General features: G+C 49.0%; 1 protein-coding gene and 1 long non-coding RNA gene across 2 annotated transcripts; both read right to left on the minus strand.

Moving 5' to 3' along the window:
* Positions 1-689: 689 nt before the first annotated feature.
* Positions 690-10,863, minus strand: LOC309365577 (uncharacterized protein). The gene is made up of 6 exons (XM_081903707.1): positions 10,668-10,863; positions 9,957-10,005; positions 9,288-9,336; positions 7,692-7,793; positions 6,352-6,848; positions 690-4,566 (listed from the first exon to the last, which is right to left on the minus strand). The coding sequence occupies exons 1-6, from the start codon at positions 10,752-10,754 to the stop codon at positions 842-844; spliced, it is 4,509 nt and encodes a 1,502-aa protein (XP_081759833.1). The 5' UTR covers positions 10,755-10,863; the 3' UTR covers positions 690-841.
* A 3,977-nt stretch (positions 10,864-14,840) lies between these two features.
* Positions 14,841-18,220, minus strand: LOC309366119. The gene is made up of 2 exons (XR_014166523.1): positions 18,100-18,220; positions 14,841-15,107 (listed from the first exon to the last, which is right to left on the minus strand). It is a non-coding gene; the product is annotated as an uncharacterized lncRNA (long non-coding RNA).
* Positions 18,221-20,145: the final 1,925 nt, after the last annotated feature.

The raw sequence follows: 20,145 nt of genomic DNA on the forward strand, positions 1-20,145 counted from the left end.
TCTCTTTGAAAATAGAGAGTTAATGGTCTGCTGTGTGCATTCTGGGAAGAACTCGTGAGACCAGGGGAATAAATCCTTTTGCATTATAATTAGGGACTGGGGGAGAAATCTACTCCAGTTAGCATTCAAATGCAAACTTGCCTACTTCACACTTTCTGAAACCATACAGCCAACTGTATTGCAGAGATCCCTTGAATTTCGCATGTCGCTGAGTTTTGCAACACAGTTCTCCAGCCAGGTACAGTGGTCCCTCGGGTTACATACGCTTCAGGTTACATACGCTTCAGGTTACAGACTCCACTAACCCAGAAATAGTACCTTGGGTGAAGAACTTTGCTTCAGGATGAGAACAGAAATCATGTTCCAGCGGCGCAGCGGGAGGCCCCATTAGCTAAAGTGGTGCTTCAGGTTAAGAACAGTTTCAGATTAAGAACGGACCTCCGGAATGAATTAAGTACTTAACCCGAGGTACCACTGTATGACTGAAGATAACATACAAAAGTGTATTAGAAGGAAATACTAAAATAAAGCATGTATTGGGCAAAATTGCAGAGAGAAAAAAACACAATTAAAGTTTGACGAATTTTCACGTGCAGATGTCAAGAGCTGAACTTAAGGTAGGACAAACGAGAAGCCAAAAACGGACAGATTCATTCATCCCTACTTGTAAGACATACCTTTCCAGAGCCTCAAATGCAACATATTTATTTTATAAATATGAACATGCTGCCCCCTTGTGATATAAGCATTCCTTGCTCTGCACCAGGGAGGTTGGCCTCCACTGAGTCATTTAAGGTGCTCCAGCCATGCATTAGCAGGTTGGGAGAAAAGGAGCAGCTGCTCATTTGCTGGCGAGGAACCACACTTTCTTAGTGGGTGCCCTTTTGGGAAGGGGACACCCTGCTTTCCTGGTGGTCCCAGGAGACTCCTTCTTGGGGCGGGCTTTTCCTGTCTCCCCGATGCTCTTGAAGGATGCCGGAGGGACGACCTGCTTTGTCGGGGTCATCCCCGCATTCACGGGGGGTACCAAAGAGGGTTTTTGGTTGACAGCGAGCCCTGATTTCTGGGGGCTCCCAAAGGCTGGTGCGGCGGGATAGGCTGCAGGCTTCCTGGAGGTTGCCCCCTTCCTAGGGGCAGCTCCCAACTGGGAGGAAGGTTGCCTGGAAGGTCTTGGGGGCAGCACAGGAGGAGAACACTTGACATTTCCTGAGCTGCTAGGCTTCACGCGGCAGATGGGGGGAGCCTGCCCCAGAGGGGCAGCTGCTGCGGTTGCCGCCTGGGTAGCCAGAAAACCCAACGCTTTGGGGTTTGCTGAAGTGGACCGTGTAGAGCGCTTCCGGGAGGAATCCTTGACTGGCGGAGTCCCCAGTCTTCTACGAGTGCCAGCTGCGGCCCGCTTTTCGGGGGGCTGGACCAATTTCTCCTTGTTTCCTCGAATGCGGGTCCAGGCCTGCTTGATGACATGCAGCATCCTTTTCACAGGGTTCCTCGAGGGCTTCTCTGTCATGGGTACTTCCTTCGGGCCCCTGCCCGGATGGTGTCCTGCTTGCGGAGGCCCCTGCTGGAGTTGGTGCTCCAAGCCGGGTGGTGGGAGGCACTTGCCCTTGCCCGCCAGCTTCTTGCCAAGGCTCATCTCGACCGAGGAGGAGGTGGCCTCAATTTGGTTCCCCATTTGCAGATGCTGCACCATCACTCCAGAAGGCTTGCAAGGGGCCCTGGGGCCTGGGTTGGCTGGGATGCCCTCTTTGATGCTGCCACATCGCTCTGGGGGCTGCTCCTGCGCCTTCCCCTCCTCTGCCGTCTCCGGCAGGCCCCACTTCCTGGCATGGATCTTGTTGATTTTCAGGTGGAAGTCCAGGCCCATCAGCACATTCCCGTTGCGCACCGTCAGCCGCGGGAAGATGTGCAGGAGCGGGTCCTGCTGAGTTCGGGGGTGAGGGCACATGGCGCTGCAGCTCCCGCACTGCCGGCACACGGGGTACTCTGCCCGCAGCTCCCCGTGGCCCATCTCTAGGCCTTGTGCCAGGCTGAGCCGCAGGTCCTCCACTGTCTGCTCCACACTCAGGGAGGCAAGGATGGAGCGGCTTAGCTGCTGGCGGGAGGGCAGCTCAGGGAGTGCCTGGGCGCTTGGGGACAGCTTGGCCACAGTCCCACTGCTGTTGCCTTGAAACGGCAGCACTGCTTTTGGAGCTGCCACTTGGCTTGTGGGCAGTGGGCTGGCTGGTAATTTGGTGGCTGGTCCGAATTCCCTCCCCTCCCTAGCGTCAGGCTTCAGCATCGTTCGGGTTGTGCTTCCACTCTCCTCGGAAATGGAGGGCGTCGCATAGGGGACCTCCTCTCTTGAAATCCGCGGGGCCGGTCTCTGTGAGGAGGACTTGGTTAGCTCTAATGTCCTGCTGCCCTTCTCAGAGGACAAGAGTGGCTTTGCCACAGGTGGTCCTCCTTCCCCATTTTGTTGCAACGCACCTTGGCATTCATGTCCAGGATCTGTGGCAATCAGCACCTGCCCAGGAGCACTGGCCTTTGCTATAGCAAAAGGTTCCTTGGGGAGGTTCTCCTCCAAACTCACTGTGGGGCCCATCAATTGGGGTGGATCTTCACGGGACATGTCCTTTCTCCTGTCCATGTCGTCCAGGGTGTTTTCTCCTCCTGCTTGGCAGCTTCCTACTTCCCAAGGACTCTCTGCTGAATCCATCACATGGAAAGGGGCACCCTTGCTTTGGTTCTCCAGGATGCCGCCATGGCTGATGAGTCTGTTATCTATGGGGTTGTGAGGCTCACCCTCAGCTGCAAGGCTCTTTCTTACATGGCCCATAGGAGTGTCAGTCCTTGCAGAGCAGGGACTGTCTTCTGCTTTTTGAACAAGACTCTTTCTCTCTCTGCCTCTGGCTGCACCGCTTTCTAGTGTGTGTTGGACAGAACTGGAGAAAGGGAGGGGTGGCGGTTGGTGGTGCTCCATTGAGGTGTGGGGTGTGAATTCTTGCATGGGGGCCTCCATTTGCTCTGACAGCTGGATTTCCTTCTTGGAGGAAAAGTGAGGTGCAGGTTGTGGACCTTCCTCTATCGAGGGTTGGGGTGCAGATTCTCGCATGGGGGCCTTCATTTTTTCTGACAACTCAATTTCCTTCTCGGAAGAAAACTGGGGTGCCCTTGAGGCTTGAGGTGCAGATTCCTGTGCAGGGACCATCATTTTCTCCGCCTGCCTGATTTCTAACTGTTGCAAGGCATCTTGTATTGGGTGCAAAGGGAGCGTGACTCCAAGTGCCAGCTGGGCATTGCCAGGCTTTGCTATGGGCACAGGTTCCTTGGGAGACATTCCGTGGTCTTTTAGATGGGATGCACCTTGGTGTGAAATGGCCTTCACCTTCCTGATGCTCTTGGAGGGCTGCCTCTGACTCTCTGTCCCAGTTTGACAGCTTTGGGCTTCCTTACTTTCAAGGCTCTCAGCTCGACCCATCATGCCTGAAGCCTTCACTTTCTTCTCTGGGGCACCAAGGATCCCTGGACTGCTTTTGCTGGTGAGGTGGCTGCTCCTGGGGCGTCTAGATCTACCTCTGCTTACAAACCTGCTCCTTAGAGAACTCTCTGAAAAGCCTAGTCTTGTGGGAGGCAGGGTGACCCTTTTCGCCACCCTGAATTCATTTCCTTCCTCTGCTCTTTTCTTGGGTGCCACCTGGACAGCGCTCCCCTTTTGGGAGGATGTAAAGGGAATGGGCTGAGGGGAACAGCCCCTCACACTTTGGGATGCAAGCCCCCTTGAGGGGGCCCTGGATGGCTCAGACAGCTCTTCCTCCTCTTCCTCCTCTTCCTCCTCCTCCTCAACCCTCTGTGGGGGGCTACAGGAGTGTGCAGGTGATGGGGAGCGGGTGATCTGGCACGTCAGGGAGTGAGTCAAAGGAGTGGGCTCTCCCCAGAGATTGTGCATCTGTTTCTTCTTCATGTTGAACTCCAAGTGCTGAGCGGTATCTGGGCTGATGGCTGTGCAGGGACCACGGGGAGCTTGGTGGGCCTTGTGGGAATGAGGTTTGGGCAAGGCAGGCCTCTCCTTCCAAGATGTCCCTCCCCTTAACATTATTGCCTCCAGAAGCTGGGCCCTGGTTTTCACACTAGTTGGACTGATGCTCATGGGCCCAGACTGCCTGCTTATCTCCTTCTCAGCACTCTGTGGGGGGCTTGAGGAGCGGGCCGGGGAAGGGGAGTGGGGAGCCTGGCATGTCAGTTTGGCCAGGGACTTAGTCAAGAGGGTGGGCTCCCCCCAGAGCTCTGGGATCTGCTTCTTCTTCACATTGAAATCCAAGCGCTGGGTGGCATCTGACCCAAGTGCTGTGCAGGATCTACGATGACGAAGCTGACCCCTTTGGGAAGGGTGTTTGGGCAAGGCAGGTCTCTCCTCCCAGGAAACTGCTCCCTCCGACATCATCTCCTCCAAAAGCTGGGCCGTGGCTTTCACATGAGCTGGTTTGGTGTTCCCTGAAGGTGAGAGCCCGTCCCGGATGCCGTCAGATATGGGCAGAGTCAAAGGTTGACTAGAAGGCACTCGGGAAGTTTGGGGGTTGCAGTTTGGACCTGAGAGAGAGGAGAGAGAGAGAAGCGGAAGTACTCAGAAATGGACCAGTTCTTTCTCCAGAATGTCACAACATCTCAGGTAGATTGTCAAGGTGAGGATTCAGGGACCAGGGTAATCCTGACCTGCTAGAGCAGCCTTCTTCAACCTGTGGGTCCCCAGGTGTTGTTGAACTACAACTCCCATCACCCCTAGCTAGCAAGGCCAGAGCTCAGGGATGATGGGAGTTGTAGCCCAACAACATCTGGGGACCCACAGGTTGAGAACCGCTGTGTTAGAGCATTTCAGTAGCAGTTGTTGAGGAGGGGTGTAGTTGTTTACCTGACCCCCTGTCACAAGTGTCACCAGGAAGAAGAAGGGAAGGAAGGAAGCAGCAGAGAAGGCAGAGTGATGAAAGTACACCAGCAGGGATGCTGCATTGACTCTGCTGGTGCATTCACACTGCACAAACCTCCTCATTGCGGAGACCCCCCAACCCTGGGCGAAACCTGAGTGGACTGAAAACTCCCAGGTAAGCTCCGCCCACTATTTTATGGGCACGGCAATCCCTCCCCTTGCCCGGCCAACTCTCTCCTGGCAACGCCTCCCCAGCTGGGATTGGGTAACTGGCAGGTGTCCAGCCTGGGCGGGGGTGTGTGTGTGTGTGTGAATCCAGGCTGTACTGCCGGCAGCCTCATGGGATGGGGGGGGGGCTGTGCACGACCATGCAAAAGGCGCCCCCCATTTGATGTGGGGAGAGGTCATTTTCTCACATCTCTTCCTCCTGGTTGGTTGCAGTGACACTGGTGATGGGAAGGCTGACAAACCTTGTTGCCTCTCCCCATTGACCCCTATGGAGGAGAACTATGGGGTACCAACCCAAATCTCTCCCCCCCTTGCCCCAAGGTGGGTAATGATTCTGGGCAAAATTGAATTGCAGGGGCAGTGATCTGGGTTTACTGGGTAAGATTTAATTTGGGGTAACACATTTATTTGTGTTGGCATGTATATATTTTTTTTTGGGGGGGGTAATGAATGGAGGCAATGGAAAGCAAATAGAACTGATTTGGAGTAGAATCTGTGGGGAAACAACATATTTACAATCAGAATGCACCTTTTACATTGCTTTGAGTTGCTTCATGGGAAGTGATTCACAAATGGAGATGAATAAATAACTTTGCATGTGCAAATTTGTCTCTATGGTCATCACTCGCTGTGCCCCAAATGAGCAGTTTCAGAAAATAATGTTGTTTGATGTTTAATTTAAACTTTCATATTTGTATGGGTTTTGAATTGTGCAATTGCTTTGAGACATTTTATGTAGTGAGCAACAAACAAGTGCAATTGCCACCACCACCAACAGCAGCAACTTGTGACTCAAGCCAGAGGGTTCTGGGTTCAAGTCTCACTCCTTTGGGAAACAGTTTTCTCTTAGAATGACAGAGGGAGGGAGAGAGCTTACAACATGGCTTGTTCCCCTGTCCAGGAATGTTCCATGTGTGTAGAAGGCAGAAATGCTTGGAAGATCTAGTGGTACCTCAGGTTACAGATGCTTCAGGTTACATGTTTGTGCACCGTGCCGAACCCGGAAGTACCGGAACGGGTTACTTCCAGGTTTCGGTGCTTACGCATGTGCAAAAATGCTAAATCGTGTTTTGCGCATGCGCAGAAGTGCCAAATTGCAACCCACGCATGCACAGACACGGCACTGAGGGTTGCAAACGTGCCTCCCACACGGATCACGTTCGCAACCCGAGGTTCCACTGTATTTAGTGAAAATGGGGGTGAGAATGGGGCCTGTTACTCACAGCTTGAGGGCCTGGGCACAACAGCGAACATTTCCCAGGAGCTGGTGCGCTGAACTTCTTCCTGATCGCTCAGAGGCTGATATCTCTCCCACTTGCTCAAAGCTTCCTCTCTGCTCCTTCTGCTGGAGATGCTGTCAAAGTCAGTTTCGCTGGTGACTTCAGATGCTTGCTGGAGGTTTGGTGCACCAGGGATCGGTTCGTTCAGGGACTCCCAGTTGGGCGTGGGCTCCCCCCACAACTCCTGAAGCACCTTCCGGCAGAAGTTGAACTGAACAGGCTGGTGGGACGTGCGGTCTCTGTGGAGTTCCTCGAGGCCAGCTCCACAGGGTCTGTGAAGCAGTGGTGAGTACCGGCCATCTTCCTCTGGGGCAGATGGTGAGGAGGTGAGGGGCGTGTCTGGGAGGCTTATTACATCATCGCTTGATGAGGACAAAGACCAATTGCTGCTGATGGATGTGAGGGAGCCCAAGGAGGTGCTGGAGAGACTAGACAGGACTCTAATGGGCAGAAACACACACAAACCGATATGAGAATTATGGCTCTGTGGAATACAGTAAATCAGATATGTGGGGAAGCTTTGGTACACCAGATGTTGATGAACTACAAGTCCCATAATCATTGGCCATTCGCCATGCTTGCTGGAGTGATGGGATGTGTAGTTTGGCAGTCAATAAAAGGGAGAGGAGCAACTCCTTCTGGGTGTTGCTTTGCAAGTTCTCCAACTAAAGAATGTGTACAAAAATGCATATATTAAGGAGAAATTGTTTGTGATGATGCACATAATAGTGGAAAATAACATTGCAGAAATGCATTATATCAGGGGAAATTGCTTGCAGAAATGTGTACGTTAGCCAAAAGCACAAAGAACAATGTGTATTTTAGAAACGTATTTATTAGAAATATCAAGTATTTGGATAGCTGTCACATGGAAGGTGGAGCATGATTCAAACTTCAAAGAAGGAGATTCCCACTAAACACTAAGAAGACCAATCCGATGGCAAGAGGTGTTTGACAGTGGAGAAGACTCAGAAGGTGATGGACTCTCCTTCATTGGAGGTTTTTAAGCAGAGGTTGGATGATCATCAGCCAGGGATCCTTTAGCTATAATTTCTGCATTGCAGTGGGTTTGACTAGATGACCCTTGAGGCCCCTTTGGTTTGCCTATTGGTTGAGGAGTTGCAAATTAGGCAAGGTCACATTAAAATCAGCAATTTCCCCTCCTTTCCCAATTCCTAGTTGGAAGTTTGAGCCATGGATCTCCCCACATCATACCTATTTTGCATCCCAGACCCTGTTGCTCTCCCTCTCTCTCCCTCCTTCTCCACTGTCCACTGACTTACGAGTCCAGATCCATCTCCAGCTCCTTCGGTTGGGGTGGGATGTTCACCTCTGTAGAGCTCAGTCTGCACTCCAAGGTCAGGATCTCAGTTGGCTCTGGAAGCCTGGTGGGAAGGAGACAGGCTGGCTAAGGATTCTTTGGAAGTTCTACCTGGTAGCCAGTTCAGCTGTCAAAACCTGATGGGAACTGAGCATGGCCAGGCTGGAATGCCAGGACCCAGAAACAGATTGGACATCCTTTTAATTTGGTGTTGATGCAAGATCATAAGAAGAGCCTTGCCGGATCAGGCCAGTAGACCATCTAGTCCAGCATCCTGTTCTCACAGGAGCCAACCAGATGTCTGTGGGAAGTCCACCAGAAGGACCTGAGTACAAGAGCACTCTCCCCTCCTGTGGTTTCCAGCAACTGGTGTTCAGAAGCATATTGTCTCTGCCAGTGAAGTTAGAACATGCCCATCAGATCAGTAGCCACTGAGATGATAATGAAGCTTCCTTGCACAGCACACAAGGGCATGAAGGCTAACCGTAGGGGTGGATCAAAGGACAATGTGTTCTCCTCAGTACCCTATAGGGCAGTGGTGCTCAACCTGTGGGTCCCCAGATATTGTTGGACTACAACTCCCATCATCCCTGACCACTGGTCATGTTGGCTAGGAATGATGGGAATTGTAGTCTGACAACATCTGGGGACCCACAGGTTGAGAACCACTGCTATAGGGCAAGGACAGTCAGAAGGGAGCTTTCTGGGTGATTTGCAGTAGATAAAAAAAAGAATATGCAGGAAATGAACTTCAAATGGAAGTCGGGGGTGAATCTTAGAGTAAGTTGCAGGCAGCTATAGGCACACGTGGTGGACATGCCCCAAAGTGACAACTTTTTGAGGACAAGTGTTAAATGAAATAAGTAAAATTACCCATCAGCATGTCAGGAATAATAATAATAATAATAATAATAATAATAATAATAATAATAATAATTTATTATTTGTACCCTGCCCATCTGGCTGGGTTTCCCCAGCCACTCTGGGCGGCTTCCACCGAGACCAAAAATACACTAAAATGTCACACATTAAAAACTTCCCTGATCAGGGCTGCTAGGAAGTCTCCAGAGCTTGTGCTACTAAATTTATACAGTGGTACCTCGTCCTTGCAAAAAAGTTGCACATCGTCCTTGCAAAAAAGTTGATTCACAAATTAAGACTGACAAGAGGAACAAAGTACAAATACAGTATATATTTGTGGAAGAATGGCAGTGCTTCATTTCATGTACAAATTCTCCAGGAAACCCAAAGACCAGCTCCAAAGGTTTATACTAACTTGTGGATTGCTTAATCGGAATGTGTTTTACAGATGTATAATGTTATAAGTTGTGTATTTACAGAAATACAGGTTTTTATAATGTATTTTGGAGAGTCTCCGGAGAAATAAGTAAATAAAAATTAAATACAGAAAGGAAATTGTTTAACAGCTACAGGACATTTGCCTCTCCTCCAAAAATGGTGGGTCATGGGATGGGGCCTAATGGTTTGGGGCAGCAAGGAGGGTGCTCCTGGCTCTGTCAGAGGGCAGCGGAGGAAAGGGAAACTGGCTACCACTTACTTCTTTGAGCTGCTCGCTTTGCTTTCTTTCTGAAAGAATCCGTTGCAGGCTGAAAGCAAGAGACAGAAAGGCTTGTGAAGGCCAACAATCCAAGTCTACCTTCCATAGCTGTCAACCGTCCCTTATTTGGCAGGAAACTCCCTTATCCCAGTGCCATGTCCCGCTGCTGTCCCTTATTGATGATGTCCCTTAAATTTCCCGGGTTTCAAAGGAAGCATCTCCTCTCCCTCCCTCCCTGCCGGCCAGGGAGGAGGGAGGCTCCAACTATGTTGCTTGGCTGCATTGCTCACCCACTAAGGAGTCTAAGAACAACTGGGGGGGTGGAGCTTGCATGCTTTGTGCCAATCAAGTCGGCCATGTTTCCTGGGGATTCGCCTTTGCTCAGCGTTTCCCAGCGGAGACGTGACGGTGGTTTTCCTTGCTGCATCCCCTTTGCTGGGTTGCTGCGCTGTGGGAACCACCGCTTGAGGCTTCGTTTGGCTGCTGGCTGGGCTTTTTGCCTTTGGCTTGGAGGGGCTTAGAAGTTGAACATACTGGTGCCTGGAAAATCCCTTCTTTTGTCTGCTGATCCCTTATTTTTGAGGCTGCTGGTCCCTTATTTTCAAATCTGTAAGTTGACAGCTATGCTACCTTCCCCAAAGAGACTAAAGGAATAGACTGACTGCTCACCAATCCATGTCTCATGAAGCTTTAGCCACCTGGTCCTGGGGCTACAAGCCTGTTGCACAAGAGGTAAAAAGGAGACAGCATTGGGTAGGTGAAGGGACAAAGCTTAAGTAAGTTGTAGCCTTGTCTGTACATCTGAGATCTCACCCAGTGCCACAGGCCCCGCCCCTGATATTCTAAGCCACACCCTTTAGCTCCCAGACTCCACCCCCTGCATGTCCCACACAAGCCCTCAGTAAACCTTGTCAATGGAGGCAGCTCAGTGACACAAAGTGTCTTCTGTCAGCATTGGTCGTGAACCTATGTGGACGGGGATAGCATGGTTTCTGTTGTGTATGCTCTAGTAACCTACAAGTTAGACGATTGTAATGTGTTGTACACAGGACTTCCCTTGATGATGGTTCAAAAATAGCAACCAAGAGTAGATTGCTTACTGGGACAAGAAGCCATGGGCATGTAATGCCAGTTCTGGGCTTGCTGCCCTTGCTGCCCATTCATTTCTCTACAGCAGAGGTTCTCAACCTGTGGGTCCCCAGATATTGTTGGACTACAACTCCCATCATCCCCGAACTCTGGCCTTGCTAGCTAGGGGTGATGGGAGTTGTAGTTCAAGAACATCTGGGGACCCACAGGTTGAGAAAGGCTGCTCTACAGGGACCCTGAAGTTAGGCTGGAAGGCTCCTCTGTGATCCTCCGCTGAGGAGAGTCTCTTACCCACAAGGCCGCAGCCATCAAGAAGACCCAGAGAGTGATGAAGATCAAGAGCTGTATCAGCTCGAAGGCCCAGTGACACCAGCTCATTTCTGGCGGGAAGAAAAAACTGCCTGTTGATCTGGAGAGCAAGAGTACTTCCTGGGCCCAGCCAGGTGTCCCCTTCTTGTAGTCACGCCCACATCACAAAGGCCCACCAGCTCCTTGGACCAGAGTGGTGGTGATGACGGGTGCTCTGTGAACACCTGCCAGACATCACAATGAGCCTGGAGCAGCCTCCTGCCTGCTCTGAGCAAGGGAACTTGTGGGGCAGCCACACAGGGCTGGCCCTATCCTTGGGCAGAAGGAGGCACCTTCCTTGGGCAGCACAGAATCATAGAACTCTAGAGTCAGAAAGGATCACGAGAGTCATCAAGTTCAACCCCCTGCAATGCAGGAATCTCAGCTAAAGCACCCCTGACAGATGGCCTTCCAACCTCTGCTTAAAAACCTCCAAGGAAGGAGAGTCTACCACCACCCAAGGGAGACTATTAAGTAGTGGGTGGGCATAGCAGACGACACAGAGATTTCTCCAAGTAGTTCTTTATAAGTAAGCTGGAACTGAACTGAACCGAACAGCTCAGCTGGCTTGCTTTTATAGGCAGCCGGCTGTCAACATTGTAACAACAACAACCCAGGGTTCCCCGCCTAAATTAACTGACGTGGACCTGAGTGAAAACTATACAGTGGTACCTTGGGTTAAGTATTTAATTCATTCCGGAGGTCCGTTCTTAACCTGAAACTGTTCTTAACCTGAAGCACCACTTTAGCTAATGGGGGCCTCCTGCTGCTGCTGCGCCACCTGAGCACGATTTCTGTTCTCATCCTGAAGCAAAGTTCTTAACCCGAGGTACTATTTCTGGGTTAGAGGAGTCTGTAACCTGAAGCATATGTAACCTGAAGCATATGTAACCCGAGGTACCACTGTATACATAATACCCCTGGTGGCCAGGGTGAGACCGTTCCACTGTCGAACAGCTCTTGCTATCAGAACGTTTTTCTGTATGTTTAGTCAGAATGTTCTTTCTTCTAATTTGAAGCCATTGGTTACCCTCCAGAACAGGAGAAAACAAGCTTGTTCCCTCTTCCATGTGACTACCCTTGAGATATTTGAAGATGGCTATTGTATCTCCCCTCAGTTTCCTCTTTTCCAGGCTAAACATATCCAGATCCTTCAACTGTTCCTCATAAGGCTTGGTTTATCTGCTCAGATGCTGGGGGTCGCTGGGCAGCGCCTTACTTTTGTTGTTGTTAAAGATTTTCAAGATAAGAATACACAGTGCCAATGAGGTGTTGGAGAACAGGGCATGTTTCATCCCCCTTAAGTTAGCTTGCCCCCCACCCCCTGCCTGCACTGAAGTAAGATGGGGTGAGCTCCCATTGCTCTGTTCCAGCTCCTGCCAACCTAGCAGTTTGAAAGCATACCAGTGGAAGTAGATAAATAGGTACCACTGTGGCAGGAAGGTGAACGGCATTTCTGTGCGCTCTGGCAGTCGTCATGGTCCTCCATGCGCCAGTAGCAGTTTAGTCCTGCTGGCCGCATGACAATGTGGACAAATGCTGCCTCCCTAAGTCTGAAAAGCGAGGTGAGCGCCACACCCCATAGTTGCCTTTGACTAGACTTAACCATCCAGGGGTCTTTTACTTGACTTTGACTAAAGGGAACAATGTAAGGAAATGAGAAGAGCCTGGCTGCTGGAGGAATGTGGACAGTGTTCTTCCACACACACGGAAGTCCAAAATGACCCAGGATCTCCCCCAACAACAACCAATTAGGAGCCCTACACTCCCAACACTGGCAAATGCATAGGGCCACTTTTCACAGATGCTAAATGTATGGTGGTTTGTGTGAATCATGGCATGGTAGAGCTGGATGTATCCTGAATATTAGGGCCAGAGGCATCCTAAACTGTTTGACGGTACCGCTCTCCTTCCAGGAGAAGAAAGAGGGAGTGTGCATGCCAATATCTGCCTTGAGAGGAGGAGGGTTGCTAGGCTGAATGGGACTTCTCTCCTCCCAGTTCTTTCCCCTTGCCTGCCCGTCAGCCACGGTGGGCCTACGGAGGGGGAGGTCTTTCTGTTGGTGAGTGGCAGGAAAGCAGAACACAGAGAGAGGGACGCTCTTCTTCCTGTCCCTTGTCGGGAATGCATGGTGTGGTGTAGTGGTTAGAGTTGTCTTTGTCCATGGAGTTTTCTTGGCAGGGATACTGGAGTTAGAGTCAGCATCTTAAAAAGCAGAAAGCAGAGACATCACCTTGCCAACAAAGGCCCGTATAATTAAAGCTATGGTTTTCCCAGTAATGATGTATGGAAGTGAGAGATGGACCATAAAGAAGGCTGATTGCTGAAGAATGGATGCTTTTGAATTATGGTGTTGGAGGAGACTCTGGAGAGTCCCATGGACTGCAAGAAGATCAAACGTATACATTCTTAAGGAAATCAGCCCTGAGAGCTCACTGGAAGGACAGATCCTGAAGCTGAGGCTCCAAGACTTTGGCCACCTCTGGAGAAGAGAAGACTCCCTGGAAAAGACCCTGATGTTGGGAAAGATGGAGGGCGCAAGGAGAAGGGGACGACAGAGGACGAGATGGTGTTCTCAAAGCTACCAGCATGAGTTTGACCAAACTGCGGGAGGCAGTGGAAGACAGGAGTGCCTGGCGTGCTCTGGTCCATGGGGTCACAAAGAGTCGGACACGACTAAACAACTAAACAACAAGAAGTGGTTGGAGTGTGGGACTTAGGACCTGGGAGATCAGGGTTCAAATCCCCACTCAAGCCATGAAGCTCACAGGGGGAACCTTGGGCCAGCCACTGTCGTGCAGCTTAGCCTAACTCACAGGGTTGTTGTGAGGGGAGGAATGGGGAGGAAGAGGTGAAGCACACATACATACGGATGTAATAATATAGAAATACATGGCAGTGGCCTGAGCACTCTGCCCTCCCATCGAATATGTCAGCCTTTTGCCCATGCACTGAAGGCTCTGCAGGGTTATTGAGGGGCAAATGTGCCAATTTTAGACCCTCCCAGCTTTTCATTTTACCAGGAATACGATCAGTTCTCCACATTCCCACATCAGGTGTTTTTTTAAGTGCTCACATCGATTCGTTTTAGAGCAAATTTCTCCCATTATATATATATATATATATATATATATATATATATATATATATATATATAATATTTATTACTTTTCCAACAATTTAAACATTACAGACATTACAAAGCAAAATAGACAATACAATACAATACAAAAACACCACACAACACTAACATATTAAACTAACACAACAAAATAAAAACAATTTACAACACATCATACAATTTCATCATCCTATCCTTCATTCGCTTATTTCAACGACCTCCTCACACCTCCCTTTTTGTATTCCACTTCTGTTAATTGTTTCAGCAATTCCTTTCCATCTTCCTCTGTTTTTTATCCTATAATTATCTTAACATATTCTAACCTTATTTTTTCTTTTAATACTCTAATAATCTATTTATACTTTAATTTTATAACATTTCTACTAAAGCCATATAACTTCATTCCCACATTTTTCTAACATTCATTAATTTTACAATATTTCTGTAAATAGTCTTTAAACTAAATTTCTCCCATTATAAACAATTTTGCCAATATACACTTTTTTGGGTGGCTGGCTCCTCCCAGTATAACATCATCTTCATTCATCTATGCAGTTGTACTCACACTTTACCATGCATATGTCTTTTTATTTTATTTTTTTGGTACACATTATTTGGCTGCGGAAATTGCATTGCAAAATTCAGAGACGTGCAAATTTCAAAGGACGGCTGTGTTTTGGTTCCTTTATAGATTTAGAAAGTATGAATTGGATAAGTTTCCTTTTAAATTCTGAACTGAAATTCTCCTCCACCCCCACTGCAGGGTCACAATATATCTAAAAAACAAACAAACCATACTAGTGTATGTCCTGACAAACAAAATGGGGACTAGAGTGTTCAACTGGGTTCTGCAAGAGCAGGGTTCAAATTTTCACTTGGCCATAAAGCTCACTGGGTGAGCTCAGATAAGTCACTCACTCTCAGCCTAACCTACCTCACAGGGCTGTTGTACGGATGAGAACTATCTAATAGCAACAAAGAGAAAACTGGACTGGTTGCATATTGAATAACATTTATTGATTCATTGGAAGGGATTCTTCTTCTTGACAACGGAAGAAGGTCCTTGCAGCTGATCTGGGCTCCTCACACGCCTCTTCCTGCAAACGGAGTGCAACACTTGTTCATCGTTTTGTTCGGACAGTTGTTGTTGTTGAACACAAGGCCTGAGGGACATCGGAACTGAACATCAAGGCAGTATCCCCGGCCTTCGTTGCAGATAACGACTTGTGCCAAATTCTTCACTATTTCCCCCTGTCTGTGCGCTGTGTACAAAGAGTTGGTGATGGAGAGGCCTTTAGAATTCAGTTATCGTCACGGAAATATACAAAATAGGGCTGCTTTTTTCTATTTTGAATGTTTTAAAGATTTGCTTTTATCTTTTTTCGGATAATTTTATTCTTTTATTCTGGTAAACCACTTGGAGATTCTCCCCCACATCAAGTGGTGAATAAATATTATGAAATAAACAATAAACATAGAAATAACTAGCTACAGGTAAGTAGCCGTGTTGGTCTGCCATAGTCACAACAACAACAACAAAAATCCTTCCAGTAGCACCTTACAGACCAACTAAGTTTGTTATTGGTATGAGCTTTTGTGTGCATGCACACGTCTTCATGTACATGAAAGCTCATGGATGCACACAAAAGCTTATACCAATAACAAACTTCATTGGTCTCTAAGGCAGTGTTTCCCAACCGGTGTTCCGCGGCACACTGGTGTGCCGTGAGACCTTGCCTGGTGTGCCGTGGGAGGGAGGCGGGAGAGGCGGGGCAGCGGCGGCATCTCCTGCTGGATGCAAATCCAAACATGGCGGGCGCCTCCCTCGCTCCTTTGTAGGCGGACCATCGAGAGAGAAAGAAAAGGAGGCGAAAGAGCGAGAGAAGGCGCCTGCGCGGAAAGAGGAGCGAGCAGTGCGCCTGCACGCTGCGGCGCCCGAGAACGCTTCTCCCCACCGCCCCTTGCTTCAAAAGAGGTCCGGGGGCAGCGGGAAGCGCAGCACTTCTTCCCCGCTGCCCCCGGACCTCTTTTGAAGCAAGGGGCTGCGGGGAGATCGCTTCTCCCGGTGCTCCGAAGCGGGGCGGTGGGGCGGGAACCTCGCACCCCGCCGCCGGGCATCGGAACGATGCCCCGATGCCGGGCGCTGGGGCGGGAACCTCTCCCCCCGCCGCCAGGCATCGTTCCGATGCCCCGATGCCGGGCGGTGGGGCGGGAACCTCGCACCCCGCCGCCGGGCATCGGAACGATGCCCCGATGCCGGGCGGTGGGGCGGGAACCTCTCCCCCCGCCGCCGGGCATCGGAACGATGCCCCGATGCCGGGCGGTGGGGCGGGAACCTCTCCCCCCGCTGCCAGGCATCGGAACGAGGTCCTGGACCTCTTCTGAAGGCAGGCGGGGGCAAAAGTCTTTGCTCCCCCCGCCTGCCTTCCCGGGACAGCGGAGACTTCTCCGCTGCCCCGGGCGATCTTAAAATGCTGGCGGGCGGGAGCGAAGCGTTCGCTGCCGACCCCCAGCATTTTAAAATCTCCTCGGGGCAGCGGAGACTTCGCTCCCGCCCGCCAGCATTTTAAAATCGCCCCGGGACAGCAGGGGCTTTTAAAATGCTGGCGGTCGGCAGCACAGCCCTCCTGTCCCCGGAGCTTGCGGGGCGGGAGGTGGGAAGAAGGGCTTTTCTTCCCACCGCCAGCCTTCAGAACAGCCTTCTGAAGGCTGGCAGTGGGAAGAAAAGCCCTTGTCCCCGTCCCCCCCAGCCTTCAGAAGAGGTCGGGGGACAGACTGTCCCCGGACCTGGTCTGAAGGCGGTTTCCCTAGGAACGCATTAATTGATTTTCAATGCATTCCTATGGGAAACCGTGCATTGCAAGACGAAAAACTCGCAAGACGAAGAGACTTGCGGAACGAATTAATTTCGTCTTGCGAGGCACCACTGTACTTTTTATATAGTCAATATGGGCACAGAGTTAAATTTTTTAACATTTTCTAATGGTGGTGTGCCTCGAGATTTTTTTCATGAAAGAAGTGTGCCTTTGCCCAAAAAAGGTTGGGAAACACTGCTCTAAGGTACCACTGGAAGGAATTTTTTAATAGAAATAACTAAATGAAGACCCAGGACATTAAAAGTCCACCATATTAAAAACAGCATCAATATGCCTGGAATGTATTTATCCGCTAGTCTGATTCATAAAGCGATACATCGCTTTCCCCTTCAGCACAAACCAAGCCCTGTATCTGTATCCCCAGATGAAGATCCATACCTGAGATCAGGAGCTGAGGGTTTTAAAACATGAGCAAACATTCACATTTGTGTGTATGGACGACACATTAGATATCTCTCACTCTTACAACATATTGTGTTAACACCACAGTTGGATGGAAGAGTTCAGAAGCAACATCTGCTCATGACTGTCATCTGGCAAAATCTTCCTTGGAAGTGATTAGCTCGCAGGGTTGCCATATGTCCTCTTTTTCCAGGACACATCATCTTTCTCATGGGTAGAGTTGTCATAGCGATCCATAGTTAAAAGTAGAAGTCGGCAAATGTGTCCTCTTTTTTTACTCTTCAAAATATGGCAACCCTAGCAGTACCTGACTGACTCCAGCTACAAAAGCTGAGGCTGCTGAAAAGGCCAGAGACCATATTGGCAGAGAGTCCTGGAAGACTTGCCCTCTGCCTTACATACTTTTCCCGCCTGGCCTGGGAGGGCAGGACCTGGACTGACTCCAGCTACAAAAGCTAAGGCTGCTGAGGTATTGTCTGGAGAGGGTTGTTGGGGGTGGCTGTTATTATTATTTTTATATCTTTATTTTAGATCAAATGATCAAATGATTTATATGGAAATTGTTCAATTTGATTCTGTACTTTTTGATGTTTCGTTTATTGTTTATGACTACATTAAAACATCAAATAGTATCAGAGACGCATAGAATTGTATAGCTGGGAGGGACCCCGAGGGTCAAATAAAGCAATCCAGAAAAAATCAAATATATGGTATACATTCAAAACAATATAATTTAAACTAAAATATTAACTTAAAGATTTCAAAACAAAACATTGCGAAAGAGGCCAGTATAGAATGCACATGAAATGCAACCAAGTTAACAAAAACACTTAAACATTTCAAAAGTCAACATTATTGAAGGAAGTAAAATGTGAAATGCACATTTAAAGCAGCATAATGAACTAGAGCACAAAATATTGTCATATGCATAGGAATCTGACCGTAAGCATAAGAATAATCAGAGATACTCTCTTACCTGCAATAGTACTGAAGAGAAGAACAACCTGTACAGCTAGACTGAGGTAAGGAAACATCACGGCTGGAGTTTTCTCCGAGTTTTCTCTGACAGTCAGAGGAAAGAGACTCTAAGGCACAGGGAAGGCAACTTTGCATGCAGCTAGGAGGTTCCCTCTATTTATAAAGTTGCAGTGCCCACACAATGTTGAAAGAAAACTATATGTTTCTGCATCGGAGCGGGGAATATTGCAAGCAGGTATTCCTTGCAACTTTGCCTTTCAACATCGGAACAATGAATATCTCCCTCACATCTATTTTCTCCTAAGTATATTTAATTTAGGGATGCGGGTGGCGCTGTGGGTTAAACCTCAGAGCCTAGGACTTGCCGATCAGAAGGTTGGCGGTTTGAATCCCCGCGACGGGGTGAGCTCCCGTTGCTTGGTCCCTGCTCCTGCCAACCTAGCAGTTTGAAAGCATGTTAAAGTGCAAGTAGATAAATAGGTACCACTCTGGCAGGAAGGTAAACTGGTTCGCCAAAAGCAGCTTAGTCATGCTGGCCGGAAACTGTACGCCGGCTCCCTCGGCCAATAAAGTGAGATGAGCGCCGCAACCCCAGAGTCAGTCACGACTGGACCTAATGGTCAGGGGTTTCCTTTACCCTTATATTTAATTTATCTGGACACTTTCCTAAGAATTGTCTATGGGGAAAAACTTTTCTGTGTTTGTTGTGTTCTAGGTGTTGCTGCTTATTTGCACATCGATTAACAGATTTAATAATAATAATAATAATAATAATAATAATAATAATAAAATAATAATAATAATAATAATCTGTTAATCAATGTGCAAATAAGCAGCAGCTCCTGGAACTCAATACAGAAAAGTTTTTTCCACAGACAATTCTTAGGAAAGTGTTGGGAAAGATTGAAGGACAGATCCTGAAGCTGAGGCTCCAATATTTTGGCCACCTCATGAGAAGAGAAGGCTCTCTGGAAAAGACCCTGATGTTGGGAAAAATTGAGGGCACAAGGAGAAGGGGACAACAGAGGACCAGATGGTTGGACAGTGTTCTCAAAGCTACCAGCATGAGTTTGACCAAACTGCGGGAGGCAGTGGAAGACAGGAGTGCCTGGCGTGCTCTGGCCCATGGGGTCACAAAGAGTCAGACGTGACTAAATGACTAAACAACAACAACAATGATAATAATAAATTTTATTTATACCCAGCCCTCCATGGCCGAGACCGGGCTCAGGGCAGTTAACACCAAATATATAATACACTAAAAACACAATCAAACGATTGATTTAAAATACAATTTGAATCACATTTAAAATCAAAATAAAATTAAGTGGGAACCCACAAATCATAACTGTAGGGGTAAGGAATTAAAAGTTCACCAGGCCCGGATACCCGTGCTGGTCCCATATGAGCTGATGGAAAGAGCCAAGGAGGCCACTTACATACAGGGTCCCATAGAAAGAAGGGGGTCAGACTGGGCCTGGACCGAAGGCCTGGCAGAACAGCTCCATCTTGCAGGCCCTGTGGAAAGACGTCAAATCCCGCAGGGCCCTGGTCTCTTGCAATAGAGCGTTCCACCTGGCTGTGGCCAGGGCTGGTCGAGCATGTTGTTGTTGTTTAGTCGTTTAGTCGTGTCCGACCCTTCGTGACCCCATGGACCAGAGCACGCCAGGCACTCCTGTCTTCCACTTCATCCCGCAGTTTGGTCAAACTCATGCTGGTAGCTTTGAGAACACTGTCCAACCATCTCGTCCTCTGTTGTCCCCTTCTCCTTGTGCCCTCCATCTTTCCCAACATCAGGGTCTTTTCCAGGGAGCCTTCTCTTCTCATGAGGTGGCCAAAATATTGGAGCCTCAGCTTCAGGGTCTTTTCCAGGGAGTCTTCTCTTCTCATGAGGTGGCCAAATGCTGCTGTCAATTTCACGATGGCTGGACAGAAAGGAAATGAAAAATCAGTTAGCAGCTTCATCATAATGCAGCTGGACACAATCACTTGCAGTTGGCCTGTTCACAGAATCATAGAAGGGACCGCGAAAGTCATCAAGTTC

Source organism: Podarcis melisellensis, assembly GCF_964234715.1.
Source record: "Podarcis melisellensis genome assembly, chromosome: 3".
NCBI lineage: Eukaryota > Metazoa > Chordata > Lepidosauria > Squamata > Lacertidae > Podarcis > Podarcis melisellensis.

Coding starts and splice junctions, on each gene's coding strand:
- LOC309365577 (XM_081903707.1), bottom strand. CDS start 10,754: ATGAGCTGGTGTCACTGGGCCTTCGAGCTGATACAGCTCTTGATCTTC. Junction 10,006..10,667: donor TGATGGCTGCGGCCTTGTGG/GTAAGAGACTCT, acceptor CTTGTGCAACAG/GCTTGTAGCCCCAGGACCAG. Junction 4,567..6,351: donor TGTGCCCAGGCCCTCAAGCT/GTGAGTAACAGG, acceptor CCTCTCTCTCAG/GTCCAAACTGCAACCCCCAA.